This window comes from Eurosta solidaginis, chromosome 5, assembly GCF_040869045.1.
Source record: "Eurosta solidaginis isolate ZX-2024a chromosome 5, ASM4086904v1, whole genome shotgun sequence".
NCBI classification, from domain to species: domain Eukaryota; kingdom Metazoa; phylum Arthropoda; class Insecta; order Diptera; family Tephritidae; genus Eurosta; species Eurosta solidaginis.
This window is the reverse complement of record NC_090323.1, coordinates 226,686,921-226,709,098: the sequence shown is the minus strand read 5'-3', so window position 1 is coordinate 226,709,098 and position 22,178 is coordinate 226,686,921. Positions and strand designations below refer to the sequence as shown.

Genomic DNA, 22,178 nt, shown 5'->3' with positions numbered 1-22,178 from the left:
ACTAAAATCGTTAGTTCTTATTATTTTCATGAAATTATTTAGAAATTACATGCTAATAAACTCGTTTGTATGTGCGTCGAAGGCGTTGCCGGTAGCCCGTCATGCGCACGCTTTTAAACCAAACATAATAGAATTTGTCTTTGATCGACCGGCCGTTGGTCTTTTGTACGCACTGTGGGTGGCTAAAACGTGAGGCAGCACTGTAAGCTACTCATTCAACAACAATTATCTACTTTCGATTGAGCTCTATATTTGGGTTCCGACTTAAAACTTGTTTTTTTTTTACATACGCAGAGCATTCACTTCGGCTAGCGAAGAAAATGTTTATTGGTGTTTAATTTTAACAAACGTTTAGGATGCGCAGCACGAAATCAATTTAAAAGTAATTAGTTGTTGATTTTATACGATTTTCCTGAAGGTTTTATAGTTTTCGTTTTCATATACAGGGTGTGCTAGATATTTCCGAGCTCGTTTCACTTTCTTCATATTAAATCGGTTTCATGTTTGGCCGCAAGTTTGAACTTGAAACATCTCTGAAGTAGCCTGATGACAATGCCCCATGAGAAAAAAAATTGTCGCTAAGTGACCCAGAGATCGAGATATTTTAAAAACTCGTCCCAATTTGCAAATTGTAAGCTCTAGTTTTACCTAATTCCGCGGTGAGTTAGGGACTTTAAATTTTGAACAAAGCTTGAAGTTCTTTAATATAAACTTTAGTTCTCTTGAACTTTTGATCCTCAGTATAAAAAATTTTTCTATGTGGGGTAGGCATCGATAAATGTAGAAATCTTTGGAAAATCCCTTCAGAGCCTTTGAAATCTTGTGATCGATTTTCAAGTAACGAGACGTGAATCCTCACACATATATCGTGGCACCAGCAAAAGGTGAAACAATTTCCGGTAGGTGGTGCACAGACCTAGATATTTAGGAAATAAAGAAGCGAAACAATGCAACACAGTAGTAAAAAACCGCCAGGTGGTGCAGATTTCGAGATAATAACATAGTTCATACGAGATTTGAAATCTTTCGATCAATTTTTATGTAACTTCCTGAAAAGCTATGGCTTGAAATTTTCAACTTATTTGAGAATGGAATGAAATTCTGATTTCACGAAAGTTCCGCTAGAGGCGTACCGCTCGACATATTAACAGAATCGTACGAAAGGGGGAAATCTGCATTTAATTGAATTGAAGAAAAGAAAAATTACTAAGCAGTTCTTGGAAAAGGAGCTGCAAACTCAGTCGATGAAACTAAACAAACTCAATAAAGTTAGCGCAAGTTAGTGTACAAGCGTACATCTCGGAAACGTTACAAGGGCGTTGTGTACCTTTGTTAAGCAGTAAGGGGAAGAAAAATGATGCCTGAATCCCTTACTCTGAAAGAAAAAAGCTAGTAAAATCAACCGAATTACGGGTCAATTCAACCGATATTTCTCTAATTTTTTTTTTTCCATCGAAAATCAATTCAACAAATTGTTGGTTCTGAATTAACCGTTTGAACAGTCAAAGCAACAAAAAAATTGTTAGTCAACACACCTCGGTTAAAAAAATGCGAATAAAAAACATTTTTCCAAATATGTTGATATTTATTTTTCCAGGGCTCGAATTGGGAAATGGGGAAAACACGAAGTACTTGCTGACATCTAAGAAAGTTTCGGCGCATTTGCGCCTTGGCAGCTACGTTGACGGCTATAAATTCGTGAATGATTTTATCTATTTGGGAGCCAGCACTAAAAGCAAAACAACGTCTGCTTGCTCCTCTCATTTTTTCCTATAAATTGGGATGGGACCTAATTGTTTAATGCCGACTTCGAACGGAATTTGCAAGGCCGTGGCGCGACCACGCTTAGAAAAATGTTCTTCTAATTGCAAAAACTGTTTTTGATGTTGCTTTGCCGGAGCCCGAACCCAAGATCTTCAGTGTGGTACGCAGAGCACGCTATCATCACACCACGGCGACCGCCTTTGGGCAGAGTAGACAATTGAAAAGTAAAGTTCTCTCTGGACGAACAAAAAACACGCTCTACAAGTCGCTCATCATACCTGTCCTGAAGTATTGCTCGGAATCTTGGACAGTATCGAGAGAAAATGAGGTGGCTCTTGGAGTATTCGAGAGCGAAGGTCTCCGAGAGATTTATACTCTTGTCTGTCATGCCAACGGCGGGTACCAAATCAGGTATAAATATGATCTTTACGCAGATATACCGAAAGGCTTTGCTGGCTAAGTCATGTTATGCGAAAGGACGAAGACGCTTCGGCCAAGAAAGTATTTCAGTGGAGACTGCAGTTTGGAAGTAGAGGACCTCCACTGAATTGAGAGGAAGACTTGACTTCGTGCTCCCAGTTGGCGTCAGTTATGGCAAAACAGGGATAGCTGACGTGACTACTCGCGGAACGGCCAAAATCGCTTAAGCAATTAAGCGCCAATTAACCCTAGTGAGATAACGTACGTCTGTGAGACGTACGTCGTTTTAATTTTGCTCTCAGTCTCCCACAATCGTAAAGAGAGAATATTCTCATTCTCAGGTTTCTCAGCTACCATTACCAGCTTGTCAGTGAGGGTTGTTTTTCAGTAGTAACTTTTTTTGTTGCCGAAATATATACGATTGTTTTTTTTAAAATACGTCTAAGAGACATATCGTTATCTTTTACGTGACTACGTGACACTACTAATTTTATATGTAATTTTTGCCGAAAATGGTAATTTTAGCTAATATTTTTTTTAGGTATGGTTTCAAACAGTTAATTCATTCAATTGAAGTACAAAAATATGTATTTTATTTTAATTTTTTTGCAAAAACTGAGGTCCTTCGAAAAAACTAATTTTTGTAAGGACAAGTCCAAGACAAGTCAAACTTAATTTTTAATATATTAAAAAAACAATATTTTTCTTTAAAAAACATTTAAAACAAGTGAACATACATCAAATAAATGATAAAAAAGAAAAACAAAAAAAATTTTAGTTTTTTTTATATCTTTAGGGTCACTAAACTTGAACATGTCTCTCAGACGTATGTTATCTTTCTAGGGAGAAAAAATAACGTTATCTTTCTAGGGTTAATGATGATGAATTATGACGTTTGTGTTATACGGTCACGGTTCAACAACTGTCAAATAATTTATCAAAATGATAATGTATTATGGATCTAATGAGTATACGAGGTCACAAGGTCACGTATGCCATTAATCGGATCCACCAGTTACGAGCTATTTGTATTTAAAAAATTGATTTCGATCACGGACCGTAGGACATGATACGAGCCCAGGCCTTGATCCCAGGGCTTTTGAAGGCACCGCGGTGGACGGTTGGCTGTGGTGTGTTAACTAAACTAACAATTATTGATTTCACCCTAAAAATACCATTAAAAACTGTTTAAATATAACAGTTGCTGTTGAAATTACAGAGATTTATATTTTAACAGAAAAATCAGTTATATTGACTGAGAATGTAATTTTTACAGAATATTTTTAACTTGACATTAACAGTTTTCCTTCTGTTGAAATGACCATACAAGTTTATTCTCTTCAAAATTCATCGTTCAACGTCAAAAACTCGACTAGTAAATCGATTCACGTAAAAATGACATTAGTAAATAATGAAGATACCATAACGAAATGTACTCATTGAGCATGTTAACTTATTCATTCCGTATGTTCGGAATATTCGTCTCCATTTAAGAATTTGGGGAATCGGTTTATATTTTGAATATTATGTATATTCGGACCTCGTGCGGTAGTATCAAACGAACGTGTTCCGAATATTCCAAAATAAAGGTTTATCCGGAACACTTCCATGAATACTTAACGTAAAGGAGCTTTTCGAAATTTCAGAAAAAATAGGTGAATACTCCCTGTGTAGCAGTGCCCCATAAAAGCTGAATTCTTCTGTCAAAGTCAAGACCGCAATATAAAGTTTTAAGACAATAAGCCAATCCGTTGAATAAATCATAATGCGATCAATTTTACTGAATAACTGTTAATTCAAGAACTACAACACCTTCATTTGTTGATGTTATTAAGTAAAAACAAAAATTAATGTTAGGCGCGATAACCTCCGAAGAGACTTTAGGCCGAGCTTCTCTTCCAATATATGTCATGCTTCTTTTAATTTTTCCTGGCAGGAGGGGACCACTTGTTTTATGTCGACTCCGAACGGCATCTTCAAGGCCGATTAGTTTTTACTGACATGCTTTTGATAGCAGAAATACACTGGCAGTGCTTGCCATATCAATGCTGAGCGGTGACTTCGCTTAAAAAAAGGTTTCTAATTGAAAAAAATTGTTTTTAAATTGTGATGTTCCTCTGCCAGGGGCGTGAACCCAGGATTTTCGGTGTGATAGGCGGAGCACGCTACCACCACACCACGGCGGCCGTCGTTTATTTCAGTGATCAGCGATCAGCAGGTGATCCTTTTTGAATGATTAAGTTCTGGTTTTGAATTAGTGTGTAAACGATTTGGAACCATTTTGGTACCTATCTCTCTGTAACAGGTTCGGGATTCTTTCGCAAAAAATTTTGCAAATGCTTTCGGAACTTGGAGTCTGCTATGTGACTTTTTCGGACCAGGTTGGGAATACTTTGGTATAATTTAGGCATTATTTGAGAAGTTATCAAATGTTATCGATTACAAATGTTAAAGAATATCCAGTTGAGCTAATACCAGAAGGTTTTATTACTGAAGCATAGTATATATGGGCAAAACCCCAAAAACTTTTACTTTTTTAGATACTCGGGTTTTACACACGGGCAAAAAACTTAAGGCCAGAAAAAAGTACAAGGGCATTAAGTTTGACCTTTTGACTATCCCATCTGATAATTTTGAAAATCAAGAAAGTTGACAGTAAGTTTTTGTAGAACTTCGAAACGTTAAAAACGTTGATTTTTACACTTTTTCAAGCGATACCCTTGATTTTTTTTTGTTGAATTTTTCCGATAAAATTTTGAGGCATCGCTGAAACGCTATGGAATTCAAACTGAATGTTGTTTTTGAGACGGAGATTCTAAAAGTATGAGCAAAATTAATGTGCCCCTCCAATATTCAAAACTATCATCAATCAAAGTAGCGATATTTTTTTTTTGTCATTTTCAATATTGACAGTTTTTTGCTTATAGCTTTTTGAGGCAACTGAGTATTGAAATTTGGATTATGCACGATAATAGCCTATCAGGGACCAAAAATACGTGGGGCTTCAAATTCGATGTGCCCCTTTCAGTTTTGAAGGTAGAGGCAGAAAAGTGGAAGCACTTGGTTGCGTACATTTTTTTCAGGTGCTTGCACAGCTACAATTTTACTTTTATCACTTCATACCCGTTTGTTAATTTTTTCTCTACACCACAGCAGTATGCCATCAATAGCCTCATCTTGGAATATTCACGCAAGGAAAGTTATTGATGTTTGTACATGGGGCAAATATACGAAATTTCTGGCAAAAATTGGCAATCGTCAAAATGTACAGACAATTTTTTATATATTTTTTTTAACCAGTTTTTATTTAAAAGTAAATGAAAATAAACACAAATTTGGTACAAAAATTAAAAAAAAATAAGATTTTTGTCAGAAATTTCGTATATTTGCCCCATGTACAAACATCAATAACTTTCCTTGAGTGAATATTCCAAGATGAGGCTATTGATGGTATACTACTGTGGTGTAGAGAAAAAATTAACAAACGGGTATGAAATATTTCACGGTTACCCGGTTTCATATTTTTGCCGATATCTCTAAAACCAGGTTTCGGGTATCAACAAAATTTTACCTAAATATACCCCATATAGGTATGTACATCCTGATAAAATTTCAACACAATCGGTTAAGAAGTGTTTAAATAAGTAAAAAAATTAAGGTTTTCCGGGTTTATATTTTTATCAATATCTCCAAACCGGATCTCGGGTATTAAAACTTTTTTACCTAAACATACTTCGTTCACTTATCTATATGTTTTTAAAGTTTCAAAAGAATCGGTACAAAGGTGTTAAAATAAATGTGTTGCAAATTTTGCAGTAAAAAATATTTCGCGGTTATTCGGTTTTATATTTTTAGCGATATCTACAAAACCGGGTCTCGTGTATAAAAAAAATTTTACATAGCTAACAGCTGCATATATCTCCATATATTTTTTAAATTTCGATACAATCGGTACAGAAGTGTTGAAATAAATGTATATTTAACATTGCGACCTCAATTTATATATATTTTGCTGGATCTTATGACTATATCTTTTTGAGGCATTATGTAAGACGAGTAACGGCGATGCACTATAGCTCCAATTTACCCCTCAATGTTCCTAACAAAAATATATTTGCGTGATACCATGTTTCAAAAAAAAATTTTTTTCTCCAAAAAAACCAAAGTTTGGCGGATTTCCCCATATATATGGGGTATTCCATCCCATTTCGACCAATTTTGAACCCGACCCCTTTAGAATTGGCTGAAAGTTTTTCTTCTTTTTTTAGCTTACGAAAGATGTTTTTCAGAATTTTTTCAAATTTTTTCATCCAACTCAAAAAAAGTTATGAATTTTTAAAAAAAAACGGTGTTTTTTTCAAAATGCTATAACTTTTTCAAAAATTGACCGTTTGGGATCTTTTTTTTTTAATTTTTTTTTTAAATCTACTTTTCGGAAAATTTACAAAAAAATTTTTAAAGTTTTTTTTTTTTTGTAATTTTTCAGTTTTTCGAGATTTTTCGAATTTGGCAATTTTTTTTTGTCTCATAAAAAACTTCAATCAATTCTGCAATCATCCCCAATAATCCCGGAGTGGGCCGATAATTTTTTTTTTTTATTTAATTGAAAAAAAAACTTTAAAAATATTTTTGTAAATTTTCCGAAAAGTAGATTTAAAAAAAAATTAAAAAAAAAGATACCAAACGGTCAATTTTTGAAAAAGTTATAGCATTTTGAAAACAAAACCGGTGTTTTTTTAAAATTCATAACTTTTTTTGAGTTGGATGAAAAAATTTGAAAAAATTCTGGAAAACGTCTTTCGTAAGCTAGAAATAGAAGAAAAACTTTCAGCCAATTCTAAAGGGGTCGGGTTCAAAATTGGTCGAAATGGGATGGAATACCCCATATGTATACTGATAATTGGTAAATATGAACAAATTCTACACGTGCCGATATTTTCCTCAGACCATATCTAGGTTGTCTTGAGTAAAAATAAAACATGGAATAAAGTGAAAGGTCAAAAAAGAGAGTAAACAAGATGCCCGACCAATAGATTTGAGATTTACTAATATAGTTCCATGATCCTCATATGGTCTTACTTACAGAAAAAATTACGTTTCCTTAAAATTTTCTATCGCAAGATAAACATTTTTTATATAAATTGCGATGTACCGTGCGAGTCAGATACCCTGTAATTCGGTATTCTTCATCCAATGTCAATTAAGTGTGCAAAAAGTTAAGTAGCACAAATCACACTTAAAGTCCATAATAAAACTATAAATTTTTAACTTTATATCACTGTTTACCATTATTGTAACTTTGTGTTATCGAGATAATTGCTGCAACAAACTTATCGAGCTGAAGACACCAACCAAGCCACCGCAAAAACATAACACTTATGACAACAACATAAAATGAAACACTTGACTAAAACAAACTCATGTCATACTCACCTCATCCCCGTAACAGCATCCAATACGAATGGTTCTTTCAAACGTGTTTTCAACAATCTACCCAACCGCACCATGCGACCCACTTCGAGTAGCAATTGTTCCCGCACCACCAAATGTTTGCGCAGCTGATCACGCAGTAATGCAACCGTTCCACTTGCAGGTGTTGTTGTTGTTGTCGTTTGCATTGGCGGTGCAGTACTTGTTTTGCTTGCGTATCCAATACTAAGCACAACAGAACCACCACTACCACCTCCTCCGCTACTATGATGCCCTTCATCAACATCATCATCGTCGTCATCATCATTATTAACATTTCTGCGTCCAATGATGATTGGCGGTGAAGCTCGTATCTCCGATTCGCTGCTAATGCCACTGCTGCTATTTGGCGTTTGTTTTAGATTACGCACCGATAAGCGCAACTCCAACAGCTGTTGATAATATTCTTCGACGCTGCGATGAAAGACGGCCGAGACGCGTAAACGTGTCATATGTTCCTGACTTATCGCCTGCAGTCGATGCCAAGTGTGTTGTAATTGTTGTAACATACGTTGAGGAATTGCATTTTCATCGAGACGACAAGATGTTCGTAGTGTCTGCGAGGCTTCCAATAGTTGACAGCCATAGTTGTAGATACTCTGTGAAATGAGAAAATGCGGTTTGTATAATTTGGCTGATAAGATAGTTGTGTGATATGTACAAATGAATATAACTACATATATATGCGTAGAAAGCGTGTACTCAGTCGTGAACTCATGGTTTGGGTCAGGTGGTTTCCTCTGTACGTCAATGACATGCGAATGAAAAAATGTAATTGTGCTGCAGGTGCACAGTCGAATCGTTCTCAAGTATGGAAGACAGATAAACAAATAAGGGATGGAAATGTTGAAACAGACACATACATACATACAATACTTACATACATATATACGGGAAACAAGAGCTTGGCCGAACTCTATACCTAGCTTCTCCGACGTTTCAGGCTTTTTCGATCTTCGAAGGCTGCAAAGTCTTGAAGGATAACTTCGAAGCTCTGCCTTAGTGCGCGATCACCTATATCTTCCATGAAGACGACAAAACACTATGAGCCTACACTTGTGTATAGGAAGACTGGAATTCCCTTATTCAACACCATGAGGGCATTCAGTCTATGTGACGTTTTATTTGCCAGTGCAACTTGATATTTGAGATGTTATCTTTTTCCAAAGGAAATGCGTTGTTTGCTGTTTCGGATACCCCCGAATACCAAACTACTGGGGTAACGATGAACTCCCTATGGGATATTCATCGAATTATGCACCTATTGGCAATAGTGGCTGCTGCGCCATAAACCGGATTTTAAGTGAAGGAAAGGAACTTATCCCAAGGACATTAGGCAGGCTAGCTGCCTCAACACAAGCCATGTACGTTTAAAGCTCAAAGTACGTGTCGAATGATGTCAGCACTATATCCTCCTAATAAATAGGGGGCGGAGGACATAGGACAATATCCGGTTGGCAAGGTAACAGCCATAACATGCGCAGATTCGTTGTCACCAATACCTGCATTGAGGACCTGGCGTCAGTAGCCATCAAGTGAAATAAAAATCAAGCCTTTACACTGGAATAAATTAACATCCTTCACAACATGGGATGCCCACTAGATGAAGACAGCTTTTCAAGATCGTGGATGCGAATGATCACTGCAATGCATTGGGAGCTCGTGCTACATATGACATAGTTAAGTTATATACTTACTTCAAAGTAGTTTACAATTATGCAACATGGTTATTGCTCCTACAATTGTTTAGACAACATGAAGTAAAGTCCTTGATGTGCTTGGTTGGGATTCAAACTTTTGGTATTAAGATATGATTGGAGAGTCCATCTTTTTCAGACCATGTATATATCACCTTCAGTGTCTCCCTAAAGATACCGGAGAAGGGCAAGGCCTTCAGAAACCCTTTGTGCAATGGACTGGACCAACTTGTCAAAATTATTATATATTAAATTTAGTCAAAAGCGGTAACCAAGTTGGAAGAATCTAACAACATCGTAACCAAGGGGTGAAGAGAAGTTCGAAGATTTCTGGGATGAAAATAGGGAGCTTCTATGGATTTACAAATGGGAAATAAATAAAGCAAACCAAGCTTCATAGAGAAAATTCTTAGCTGATATCGAATGTTTAACGTAACAGCGATATTAAGAAAAGTCTTCTCTAATCACGAAATAGTTCCAGTTCTGATAAAAAAATATGAAGATGCCTGCATTCCGAACGGAGAATGAGTAGTGCTGTTTTGTTGACTAACATCGAGTAGGAAGAAAAAATGAGTTCCACTTTTAAACGGTCAAGCATTTTAGAATGCTGGCATGGACTAATAAGAATTGGAACAAAGAAAGAAGGTAGGTTGATGAATGAACTGCAAGCTTATAGTGGCCGCTCTTACTGGGCACTGCTGTTTTGGAGTCACATGCACATAAATTAGGCCTGGTCAGATACAGCGGATGTAGGAATTGCAGGTTGTAGGACAAGGACAAAACGGTTAGGCATTTATTGTGATTGTGTCCTGCGATGTACTTGTCCAACACACAAAACGTCCTAGGTTCAAGGCAAAAAGTATTTCACAGAGTCGCTCTCGGCACTGTTTTGGCAACCAATCCGAGTGTATTTCTGCCACAAATAGCTTTCCAGCAAAATTAAATCTGCCTTGCAGATGCCGGTCGAAGTCTTCATAAAACATGTAGATCACGTCCCACCAACTTGTCAAAAAGTTTTAAGTTATCAAGATGCAAATCGGAAGTGAAGCACAGGAAAGAGAAAGAGGCACAATTTACCGATCTAGAAGCGGCATGTAAGGTGGATCCCGGAATCACTAAGTAGAACAGACAGAGTTATTTTATAACAAAGATCATGGTTGTGGATAGTCTTTTTCAGTTTTCTCGTCAAATAATTAAGTTTTTGGAGATGTATTTCTTTTGAGCTATGATATCGAGGTTGGTTGTGAAGGGCCTTTCCTAATTCACTGGACTTACATCAGTTTCATCGGTCCTTTAGTTTGTTGTAATTGGCCGGTTATTTATCTCTTGTGAAATCAACCGTTACAGGTGTAATGGAAATTGCAATATAAAGGTTTTCTGTAAAGTCTCTACGACCCCCTGTCCTTTTTGTTGCGCGTCAAATTGGCGACAAAAACCACAACAACAACAACAAAGTGCAACGGAATGTGCAAATTATTTTGTAGCGCTAAATTACGCTTCATATTTCGCCACATCAATTCAATGGGTGTACATAGAACCAGAATTACCGTAAACTAGTTTTTTTTAATAATAGATTGCAAAATATTTGCAACAAAAAAGACAGCAAAATCAGAAACCGGTGATGAACGGAAATTGGACCGCTTCAATTCGCTAACAATAATAATAACAAATCCACAAGAAGTCAACAAAAAAACGTTGAAAATGGAAATACATCAACAACAAATTGAAAAAATGAAGAAAAACAGCTGACCATAAATGTTGTATACCCAGCTGCAATACAAGGTTAAGTTGAACTGGCCGGTCAATAAAGACCTCACATAGACTGAATGTGTCCATAGTAATACCAGAATTTGTTTGACGACCAAACGGAAGAACCCCAATCAGGTGCTGGGACATATGGTATCGAATAACTCCGTCCTCTTATCAAATACTAGAAGTTTTCTAGAACTTAGCTTAATTGCTGCCTCGAGATCTGGCAACTCTGCCGCCCCTAATAGCTGGAGCCTTGAACCGGAGAGCGCAGGACACGAACACAGAAGTACTCAACCGTTTCGTCCTGCACGACGAGCATGTGACGCCAGAAGTCAGTGTCCAGTCAGTATGCTCATCGTGAGCCTTAAGTCTTCTCTCTTCAAAGATATATGCCACTTTGTGAGTCTAATATCGTAGGCTTTGCTGCAAAACAAACAACCGTACATTTAAAGCGAGCTGTTGTTGCGTACTTGTATGTCTACAACAATCTCGAAAATGGAATTAGAATGAAATTCTAGTTATAGAAATGTAAACAATGTGTACAGTATTTAAATGTTGCCCTACAAGGAACCTGAACCCAGCACCTTCGCTGTGGTAGACAAGCACACTACCACTACATTGCGGGCCGCGGGGGCTAGGCAGTGTAGTTTGGCAAACACACTGAGTATATTACTGCCAAGAAAAGCTTCTATGTGGAAATCCATCTACCTTGCAGAAACCCTTCGGATTTAGTTTTAAACATGTAGGTCCCGTCCTGCCAATTTATGCGAAAAATTATACTTAAGCACGACGCTAGTTGGAGAGAAGCTTGGCATAAATCTCCTCGGTGGTATTGAATAGGGTTGACATCCTATCTTAATTATTTTGTATATATCGCCTGGGTCAGAGCTATGTAGATCACTCCGACCTAATCTCGGTCACGCAGTTACTTTTATCAAACATTTTTCTATTTTTTGGACTGTCTATTGCATCTTTTTCGACTCCTTTCTTCACCATTTTAATCATTTCCTCTCCATTGCAGTCTTCACCCTCTCTCCTTCCTCTTCATCGAAATCGCTTCCTTACCCTCCCTCAATAGTTTACCTTTCTTCGATGTACATACTCTACAAAAATTGTTTGGGGTTACCTAGGTTCAATCTCGTGAACAGGTTAAGATAACTATATTGTGGCGTGCTGTTAGTGAATAAACACAACACCAGTAACCCATTTACACACATACATAGAAGGCGACGAAGAATATTTCACACTTATAACCAGCACATATGTAGTCAGCAGATAAGAGCGAAGAAGAAAGTGAAATAATCACACATCACGTTATGATCAGCTAAGAGCAGAAGCTGTTACTCACACATACACACGCATATAGCTAGAAGAAAAACATACACTACAGATACACATATATATAGTTAAGTAACCAAGTATGAGATACGACTGTTCCAGAAGGCATGTTTGTGAAGAGTCTGGACCTTAGGAGAAATAGGTGAACGAGGCTAACTGAGAGTATAAAAACAGCGCGGTGCAGGCGATAATCAATCAGCTTGATTTTAACACGCAATATGTGAGGAACGCGAGTACTGTAATTGTGAAGTACTACTAACCACCAAAGAAATCCCCTTTTCCCCTTTTTTGAACATCTTTCATTAGCTTATTAGGTAACCTCAGTCGAGCCATTTTACCTACGTACCAACGTCAGAGATAGTATCCCATCAAGATTATTAAAATGAGCCTTCCAGGGAAACTCTAGTAAATCTGTTGCTTCCTTTTTAATACTTTCTGCGGCGAGGTCTAGCTAGATTTTCCTATACTCCCTTCACTGAGCTTTGACAAACAACAAATATTTAAGGTCGTAGGTTATGCTTAATTTTCTCATAATATGCTGCTCCCAGGTACAAAATTCTCCTGTAGCAATTCTTTTTCAAGCCAATTTAGGAGTTATAAAGCGTTCGCCTACACCGAATGGTGGGAAAACTAGTCCCGCGGGTTCCTGGGAAAGGTATTTCCACTCCAGAGCCAGAAATTTCAGCAGTTTTTACGGATGGCGCTAAACATAATGGCATTGTGGGCAGTAATATCTCCTCAGAAGACCTTTTGTTCGCTTCAAGTGGTAGAACTAACAGCCATAAAGGAAGCTGGTCTATGGCTACTATCTAAGAATCTCACGACAGTGGAAATCTACTTCGACAACCAAGCAGCGATCAAAGCACTTCAAGGCAGTAGCACTTCCTCAAAGGTAGCAATAGATTGCAGATCGTCTCTAAAGGAACTAGCATCGAACGCTTCCACACATCTTTATTATTTACCGAGAAAGCCAATATGAAGGTACTAGAACCCACTTGTGCAACAAACAACAAACTTTTCCCCGCATAAATGAACACCGAACTAAGTTTTTTATCAGTATAAATCGTCTCCCTTTGCGTCCATTAATCGTGGTATGACTTCTATTGAAGCTGTAGGAATAAGGTGGAGATAATATTCAACATTGTCTCTTCATATCCCCTGCTCTAGCCAGTATAAGCATGCAATGTCTGAACAAGCACTTTTACGTGTTTTGTTAGCGTCAAAGAATTTCAATTTGGATTTCATTAGCTCTTTTGCAGTATTCATGCAACTGCTTCCAAACCAAAGTTTAGCTTATAAGAAGGTCGCCCTGAAGGCATTCGGATCAGACTTAATCAAGTGAAGATTATAAGGCTTTATCGCATCACAGCAAAACAAAGTATGTACTTTAATATAATCTAAAACGACCAGGGGAGACTTTGGAATGAGGGAATAAGAGCGAGTACTGACAGTCCTTCCAAATATAAGGATGAGTGCACTATGCCGTTACAAACTAAACACAGCAGGGTATAAAAACAGAACAACAAAACTTAGAATGCAAAACATAATTGCAGGCTACGATAAATCGCGTGCATTCAGTTGACCATTAACAACACCTAACTGCAACCGGGCAACAACAATAAACTACAATTCAGCTTGCTAATCTACAAAACAGATAGCAATGAAAACAAAGTCAGCGGCAGTTACATACAACGGAACCCAGATTCAACGGCAACCTGCCACACAACATTGTCCACAGTCAGCTGCAAGAGCAGAACGGTGATCCCCACTCGCACACACACACACAGCAATGCGCCCAAACAACTCATACAAACTTAATAACCCAGAGGATGAATGAGGTTTTTTTTCGATTTTTTTTTTTTATATTTTTGCATTGCGGTTTAGTCAACTTACCTTTCCGGTTTCTTGAAATGTCTGCAATTCATCCTTCTGCACCTGTATTTCGTGTATATTACAGCCAACGTGCGAATGGCACTTGATCATGACACTGTACAAATCTTCCATCCATTTAATGGCCATACGAGCATCCTCTTCGTAAGTATAAATGTGTGTCACTTGTTCCAAGGTGAGTTTTTGCAATTCGACGCTGTCGCTAAAGATGTTACGCCGCGCCAATGTTGTATCCAAAATATCCCGTACATTGCAAATATGGTCGCTGTAGTCAATGTGTAGGTCACGGCCAAGCGCATCTTTCACCGGCATCGCCAACATATCGCTGAGTTTTTCGCCCTCTTTTACAAGTTCGCGTTCCAAGTTCGCTATTTGTCCGTTGTTGTTATTGTTGTTGCAGATTTTGCGAAGACATTATGTCCAACACAATTGGGCGGTTAATTGGCATTTGTGATTTGCGCGCAAAACAAAAAGGGAAAAGATAGAGAAAAAAGGAGAAATTTGAAAAATGCATATTTGTAGTGAAACTTTTTTTCGGAATGCCGGCATAAACAATATCTCAAGTACGTACATACATATATTTGTACATAGTATGTGGTAGTTTTTTCTTTTTGTTTTCAAAGTATGTAGTAAATACTAATCTAAACTAGATGGGTACCCGTTAGGTTCATTGAAGACCTCACATAGGCTGAATGTGTTCATAGCGTTGCCAGAATTCGTTTTACGACCAAGGGAAGAACACCCATCAGGTACCAGGACTTACGTTATAGAATAACTCCGTTCTCTTGGCAAATACTAGCAGTTTTCTAGGAGCTAGCTTAATTGCTGCCCCTAAAAGCTCGAGCATTGACCTCGCAAGCGCAGGACATAAACACAGAACGTGCTCAACTATTTCTCCTGCAGCTCACACTTCCTACATCTGCTGTTACCGACGAGGCCTAACCTGTAAGCATTTGACGCTAGAAGACAGTGTCCTGAGCCACTTTGTGATTCGTATGTCGTAGAATATTTTTTTTAGAAATTTTGAAGCCCCGCGCTTCTTCATTACATCGATAGAACCCCACACAAAGGAAGACTCCGTATCGCTACAAGAAGAATTAGACGAAGTTAGAGCCGTCTTCCGTAAATTAGGGGTTTGCAGTCTAAAGCGTAATTGGGCTCGCATTGTGTATGCGAAAGTGCAATCACTTTCGTCTTTTGGCGATCAATACACTGAACTCTAAATTGTCATAATGGCAATAAGTTCACACTTTAATTCCCTAGTTTGGACAGGTTTCATTGCTGAAAAATAGCCCACGACCCAGTTTCCTCGCTAAGCGAAATTCTGCAGGGTGCGCATATGTTGCATAACTGAGCCACATGGATCGGCCTTTTTGTAACAGTAACAGTAACATTACAAAAATATTTCAGAAGACAAATACTTGCATACGAAGCCATGGGGGCCCTGGGCAAGCAATATTAAAAAACTGAACAAAATACAACAGTCAGCCGTGCGGGATTAACAGGAGCACTTAGGTGGTGGTCAATGAACGTATTTAATGTAAACCTTGACCCGTAACCACTGCAAACGCCGGATGCTTGAACGATAAGTAATATGACAACAGTGGTATTCTAAGAAGGCTTCCTGATATGGATGCGACGCCAGACTAACTATCGATTGCATTATATTTGTAAGGTTGCCACCGTCAACATAATTCCGGCAAATCAGTCGGTAGGTATACCTATGGTCCCTCTTAAGATCCCTGGGAGTCCAATCTCTATAAGCAGCTCAGTTTAACCTTTATATTATAAAGGAGGCACAAACGCCCTTTTGGCCCTTAAATAATCGGGGATACATCGGTACCGGTTTTAACTGGGTTTGATAGGTACTTACGCCCTTAGAATGGGAAACCTGCAGCTGTGTTGATTATGAGAAAATCGTGCTAAGTAGGAGGGTGTTAGCTACGCGCGGTCAATAATTTTACGCAGCACTTAAACAAGAACTGCCCTGTAATGCATATAAGCTTGAGAGAGAATTCGCTCAGATCGGAGCGTACATCTACCCAAGTTTTGTTGCCGTTTATTAGGAAATAAACGGCAACAAAAGAACCGATATGTTGGCAGCGGAGTGTGCCAAGCTCGGGATTTGCGGTAGGTGTCCTAATCCGCTTGGGATCCACTAAGTGGGTCGATCGGTAGTATCCGGTACTGCATGGGTTAGGGGCTGTGGCCGGAGTGACCGGTTGAAAAAGTCATTTTTCGGCACAGAACCTATATAATTTAATAAGATATTTATGTGGAAATTGAATTGAATTTGAGATATTAAACTACTTAGTTTTCTACTACTGCTCCTCCGAATGAGGCTGTTACTCCTACCATTTTCTGCACCATTCGTTCCTACATATATTAAAACAGAGCTGCATAATTCAAAAATGGTAAGTTCAAGAGGCCTGACTTGCGAGAACCCTTTTGATTATTTTACCACAATTTAGCAAATTACTACAACGTACATTAGACCGGTCGAAAAAAAACAAAGTACCGCCTTAAATCTGTAGCATATTTTCCGAGGGTTGGAGAACAATTTTTTTATCTTTTGTTGTTACCGTAGCTACTTAATTTAGATATTTTGTTGTTGATAAGCTTTTTATTTCCATTTCGTATCCCTTTCAGCTGTGAAGTAGTTGCTCCATAGTTTTGTCTGCTTCCCGTATTATCAAACAAAGAAAAAACATGAAGCGATTGCAGAGCTCAAAGGAATATTCGACGGAATTATAGGGCTATTCCAAAACTCTTCCATAACTTTGTGATTAGATAACGATATGTTATTGATAAATGTTCGATAACAAATCGATATCTTTTCGTTAACATACCGACAAATTTTTGATAACAAACTGATCACTTTTTGATAACATGCCGAATTCAATAAATAATTGATATCTTTTCGATATAAATTCGATAACCATTTAATAAAAACCTGGTGATTTGTCGCTAAAAACCCGGTACATTGTCCTTCGCTATCGATAGCAAATTTAAAACGCTTCGATAAATCCTCCATACCTTGTCGCTAGCACACCTGTAACAAACCGATAACTCGTAGATAAGAAATGGATAGTACGATCATAACGCGTCGATAACGATACGGTAGCTTGTCGATAACAAACTATTAGCACTTCGATAACTTCTCTCTACCTCGCCGCTAGCATACAGTAACAAACCGATAGCTCTTCCATAAAATCTGGATAACACGCCCATAACGCATTGATAACAAACCGATAACGCATCGATAACGAGTTGATAGCCCGCCTTGCCTTGTCTTTATTTCGTACCATTTATTCGTTAACCTCGTAACTACAATTGAGACATTTTCGGTAAAGCGAAGAAAACTACCAGCTTGCGTACTGTATACAAGATATGTAGATACGTGGTGAGTTAAGGAGCTTAAAATCATAAATGCAATTTATTTTGACGAACTCTCTTATCGCGTTTATCGAAGATGCCTCATGAATGTTTGCATATAAAAAACAATTTTTTTAAAAAGTGTAGTTACGCGGTTAACGAATAAACGGGACGATTTGCTTTCAGATTTCGATCATATCAACTCTAGCTACAGTGTAGGGACTACACTTACGCTTACATTCTACATTGCCCCAGTGGTATGCTATCACTTGCCAGGACTACGCTTACACCTATCGTACGCTTACATTCTGGACTCCCGAGAGCCAAGGTCGCCAGTATTAGCAGGGGTATTAAAAAAATGTTCTATGAACATATATTCAAATTTAAAGGCAGCCTTTTGCAAACTATTTTTCATATCGGGATCGACCACCCTCATATACATACGAACATATGTACATATGTTACACAGAACAATCCTTATTTACTTTTATCTTAATATTCTATGTGATTTGTTTTTTTCCAATATCTTTCGGCTCTAAACATTAATATAGTTGTATTGAATTTCTATCAAATGAATCTCTTCCCAAGCCGCAAACCAATTATAGGCACCTGCATGAATTGCTGGGCATAAACCAAGTACACATTATTTCACACACATAGAACACGCAACACTCACCCAAGCTCAACTGACTCTCCTTCAATTTCTGCAAATTCTCCGCCGCCACATCAAAATTCTCCTCTGCTATCTTATTTCCCATGACTAGTGTTTCGAAAACCGCAGTAGTTCGATCGAAATACTCGCTGACGAGTCGAAAAAACCGCAATGATGTGATGAGCACATTCCGACGTCGCTCCAAACGTGTTGCAAAAGAACGACAAACAAATTGCATGAAATCACGTTGTGACAACAAATCCTTGTAAGCTGATGTTTCCTTCACCCCAGCAAATGCATCGATTTTATACAATAATTCCGCATAGAAGCCATATGTCTCGCGACATTCCAGTTCGAGTACATCGTGTGCTGAACGCAACGCTTCACAGCTGTGTACATCACCGCCAATGCTATATTGTCGACTTAACATCAGTTCGGCTGTTTGTAGTATCCAATTCGTAACAAAAGCGACACCCTCTTCAAGATGTGACAGTTCACGTGCTTCACGTATGCTCTGCAGCAATTCCAGCCACGCTGTACGAATTTCAGTTTGTTTGCGTTCGATTTGATTGAGCAGCAACTCGATACGTGCGCGTGCGCATTGTAGATCGGGTGGCAGTGGTAAACGTGAGACGGGTGTATTGCAGGCAAGATTTGAAGATAATGGAAATCCATTATTGTGCGGCGCATTGGTGGGCGTATTGGATATTTGATTATGGGCAGATAAGCAAACGCTACTTGAAGGGTTATGCGCTGTGATTTGTCTGGGCGAAGCATAAGCTTCAGCCAGGCGATTCAATACGCGATTACCTGAAAATAAAAGTGAAAATATTAATTTTACACGCTGGTCTACATACAATGTTGTATATAAGTTAGTGATTTTTATTATGTTTCGTCTCAGTTCAGATTGTTTCATTTTCTACGTGCTCGTTTGAAACGCACTCGCCGCACTTGAGATCGCATTTTACTTTCATTTGAACTTTAGGCCTCTTTTATGTTTATTAAATTTTCTATACTTTCATTATTCGATAGCAGGCGAAAGGTGAATTACAATGGCTACTGATCGTGTATGTCGAATATAATGCGTATCTTATTTAATCATGCTTAGAAATGAAAAGCTTTACAGAGATTTGCAATAAATAATAGAAAGGCATACCCCGAAGGCAAGAAGGAAAAACGATATATACTTACAATGAAATTTTAATAGATTAATATCTGTATGTATAAGAAAAATATTAAAGAAAACTGGTAAGGGTCTCTTGCCAATAAATGCTACTTTGGATTAGGTAGTCAATAGAAAAGTAAAGTCCTCTCTCAGCAAACGAAAATCATGCTCTAAACGTCATTTATCGTACCTGTCCTGCTATATGGTGCAGAAGTATGGACCATGACAACATCAGATGAAGCGACTCTGGGAGTGTTCGAGAGAAAATTTTTCGAATGATATATGGACATCTACGCTTTGGCGGTGGCAAGACCCAATTAAGATTTAATGAAGAGCTGTACGAGCTTTCCGCAGACATCAACATAGACCAGCGAATTAAAACGCAGCGGCTACGCTGAATAGGTCATGTTATGCGAATGAAAGATGATGCTCTGGCTATATTATTTTTATCGGAACCTGCCTATGGCAGCAGGGGAAGAAAGCGGCTCCCACTCCGCTAGAAGGACCCGGTGGAAAACGGTATAAACTCGCTTAGTGTGACCAATTGACGCCAGTTGGCAGAGCGAAGAAGCGACTTGCGCGCCAAGTTGTTGCGAGCTCAGCTCCCGAGAAGCTCGCTGATGAAGAAGTGAAATTCAGAAACATTTCCTAGTAACCATCGCCATTTGTAAACTTTGTAGTTTTTCTCTAATTTTAGTAATAAAAACTATGTTTCTATTTTCAAATTTTCAGCTTCTTCACTTAGTTTTCTTTTGCCTCCCACATATTGCATTAATCTATTCACTATTCGCGGCCACCGTGGTGTGATGGTAGCGTGATCCGCCTACCACACCGTATGCCCTGGGTTCACACCCCGGGCAAAGCAACATCACAATTTAAAAATAAGGTTTTTCAATTAGAAGAAATTTTTTCTAAGTAATTATAAGTAATTAATCAAAATTAGTTTCAAAGTCGAGGTCTGTTTTCAGAAATACATTAATTTAAACTTAATTTACGAGGATATAAAGATTAATTCACAAATATGCATACCTTGGATTCTGCTAAAAGAAATACTCGTATAACAAAAGACTTAAGGGACAAACTTGCATCGTTCAAATCGAGTTTTTGTTTAATTTTGTAAGCGTTTTTGTCTCTTTAAATTTTTTTATTTTCGACATATTCATTTATCACTCGTTTCTAACAATTTATCATATTCTCGTACAGAATTCGTTTGAATAAATTAATTTTTGTATTTTTTATTTTTGCTTAAGACCGACAAGATGTCTTTACTTGGCCTTTCTTAAGTTTTTAACTTTTATAACTCAATTAAATAGCCTACATCTAATCAGCTTACCTAATTCTATGACGACTTCAATTTGTTGTTGTACGCTCGTATGCACCTGCGCACATTTCTTCAACTCGGCATCCGCTTCCGCTGGACGTAATGATTTATTACTAAGCAACAATGCATGCAAACTTTCCATGCTGGTAAGCGTTGAATCAAAAGTCTTTTGAAATTCGTCAATGGCCTGCGTGAGAAATATTAATCTTTTTGAATTGGTATTAGATCATGGATTCATAGTTGAATACATATGGAAATTATTAGTTTTAACTGCTCATAAATTTAATTAGCCTGCTTAATGATAATTCATCACCTCGCAATATTGATGTTTTACTTACAAGAGCTGGAGAGCGTACTTAAAATAACATAACGGCTGTGCAGCCGACATGCCCTAATTCATACCAATGCTACAAAAGACAGCGTCCAAAGTTCATTTAATAGTGGACAGAAAATATAGCTGAGATAAGGCGAAACTGCTTAGGTGAGTGCGTATAAGGATCAGGCAAAAAAAGGTCATGTTATGAACATCATGAAGTACTTAGATATGGTAGGAGCTTTAATAAGATGTCAATAGGGACAGTTCCTAGCCATTGTCGCCTAAGAATACAAAATAAATACACGGAAAGCTTTTCAACAGGGACGGACTATGGGGAGAGTGGTATTAGAGGCGTAAGTGTTACATTACAATCGAGGTTGATTCCGGACAAATAAGAGTCTAACCTGTTACAGTATGCAGAACGAAGTTGGGCCAGGGTGACTCGTGTTTCCATAGGGAGTTTGGTTTCTTCTTCTGCAAGAGTAGGATAGTGTATATCGGTAACGGAGTTTACCGGGCACTCCCTGGCAAAGACGTTTAACGATTCTGTGTGGTCCTAGGGGCATCTGATCCTTGTCAGGATAAAACGGCTGCGTTGGCAGGTGCCGGATCTCATCAAAGTGCTTATGGAGATATTCAATTAAGCCTCGAGGAGGCAGGGCAGTTGTTTGCTAGGGTGCCTCGGTTTCTGAAAATTTAACAAAAATTGTCTGTTCAGCATTTCTCTATGCTCTTTAATGCTGAGCTCTTTGGCCTCATTATGTAGGTAACGTTTGGGGTTATAAGCAGACATCCCGCTGCAGTTCTGATTGCAGCATTTGACAGGCTTTCAGTCTTTTGCAGTATGTGTTTTTAAGATCAGGCAACCAAACTGGTGACGCGTAGCAGGCAATCAGGCTAGCTTTTTCTTTAAGGAATGGATACAAGACATTCGATTGTGGGAATAATGTTAGAACTTTCTGATAAAAATATGGAAAACAGGGCAAGGAAAGCCTCGATTTCCTCGCTTGCCTTGTTCT

The 22,178-nt window shown here is 38.1% G+C and overlaps 1 protein-coding gene across 6 annotated transcripts in view; it reads right to left on the bottom strand.

Moving 5' to 3' along the window:
- The window catches only part of LOC137252647 (SEC14 domain and spectrin repeat-containing protein 1-B), a 92,370-nt gene that overhangs the window by 32,366 nt on the left and 37,826 nt on the right, over window positions 1–22,178 (bottom strand). For 5 of the 6 annotated variants that reach the window (XM_067788674.1, XM_067788677.1, XM_067788678.1 and 2 more), the window contains 4 exons: window positions 20,856–21,030; window positions 18,382–19,167; window positions 14,334–14,698; window positions 7,618–8,252 (listed from right to left, as the gene is read on the bottom strand). In XM_067788674.1, the coding sequence (XP_067644775.1) occupies window positions 7,618–8,252; window positions 14,334–14,698; window positions 18,382–19,167; window positions 20,856–21,030 (1,961 nt within the window). The remainder of the gene's footprint in view (window positions 1–7,617; window positions 8,253–14,333; window positions 14,699–18,381; window positions 19,168–20,855; window positions 21,031–22,178) is intronic. The other variant, XM_067788680.1, reaches the window with a different exon arrangement.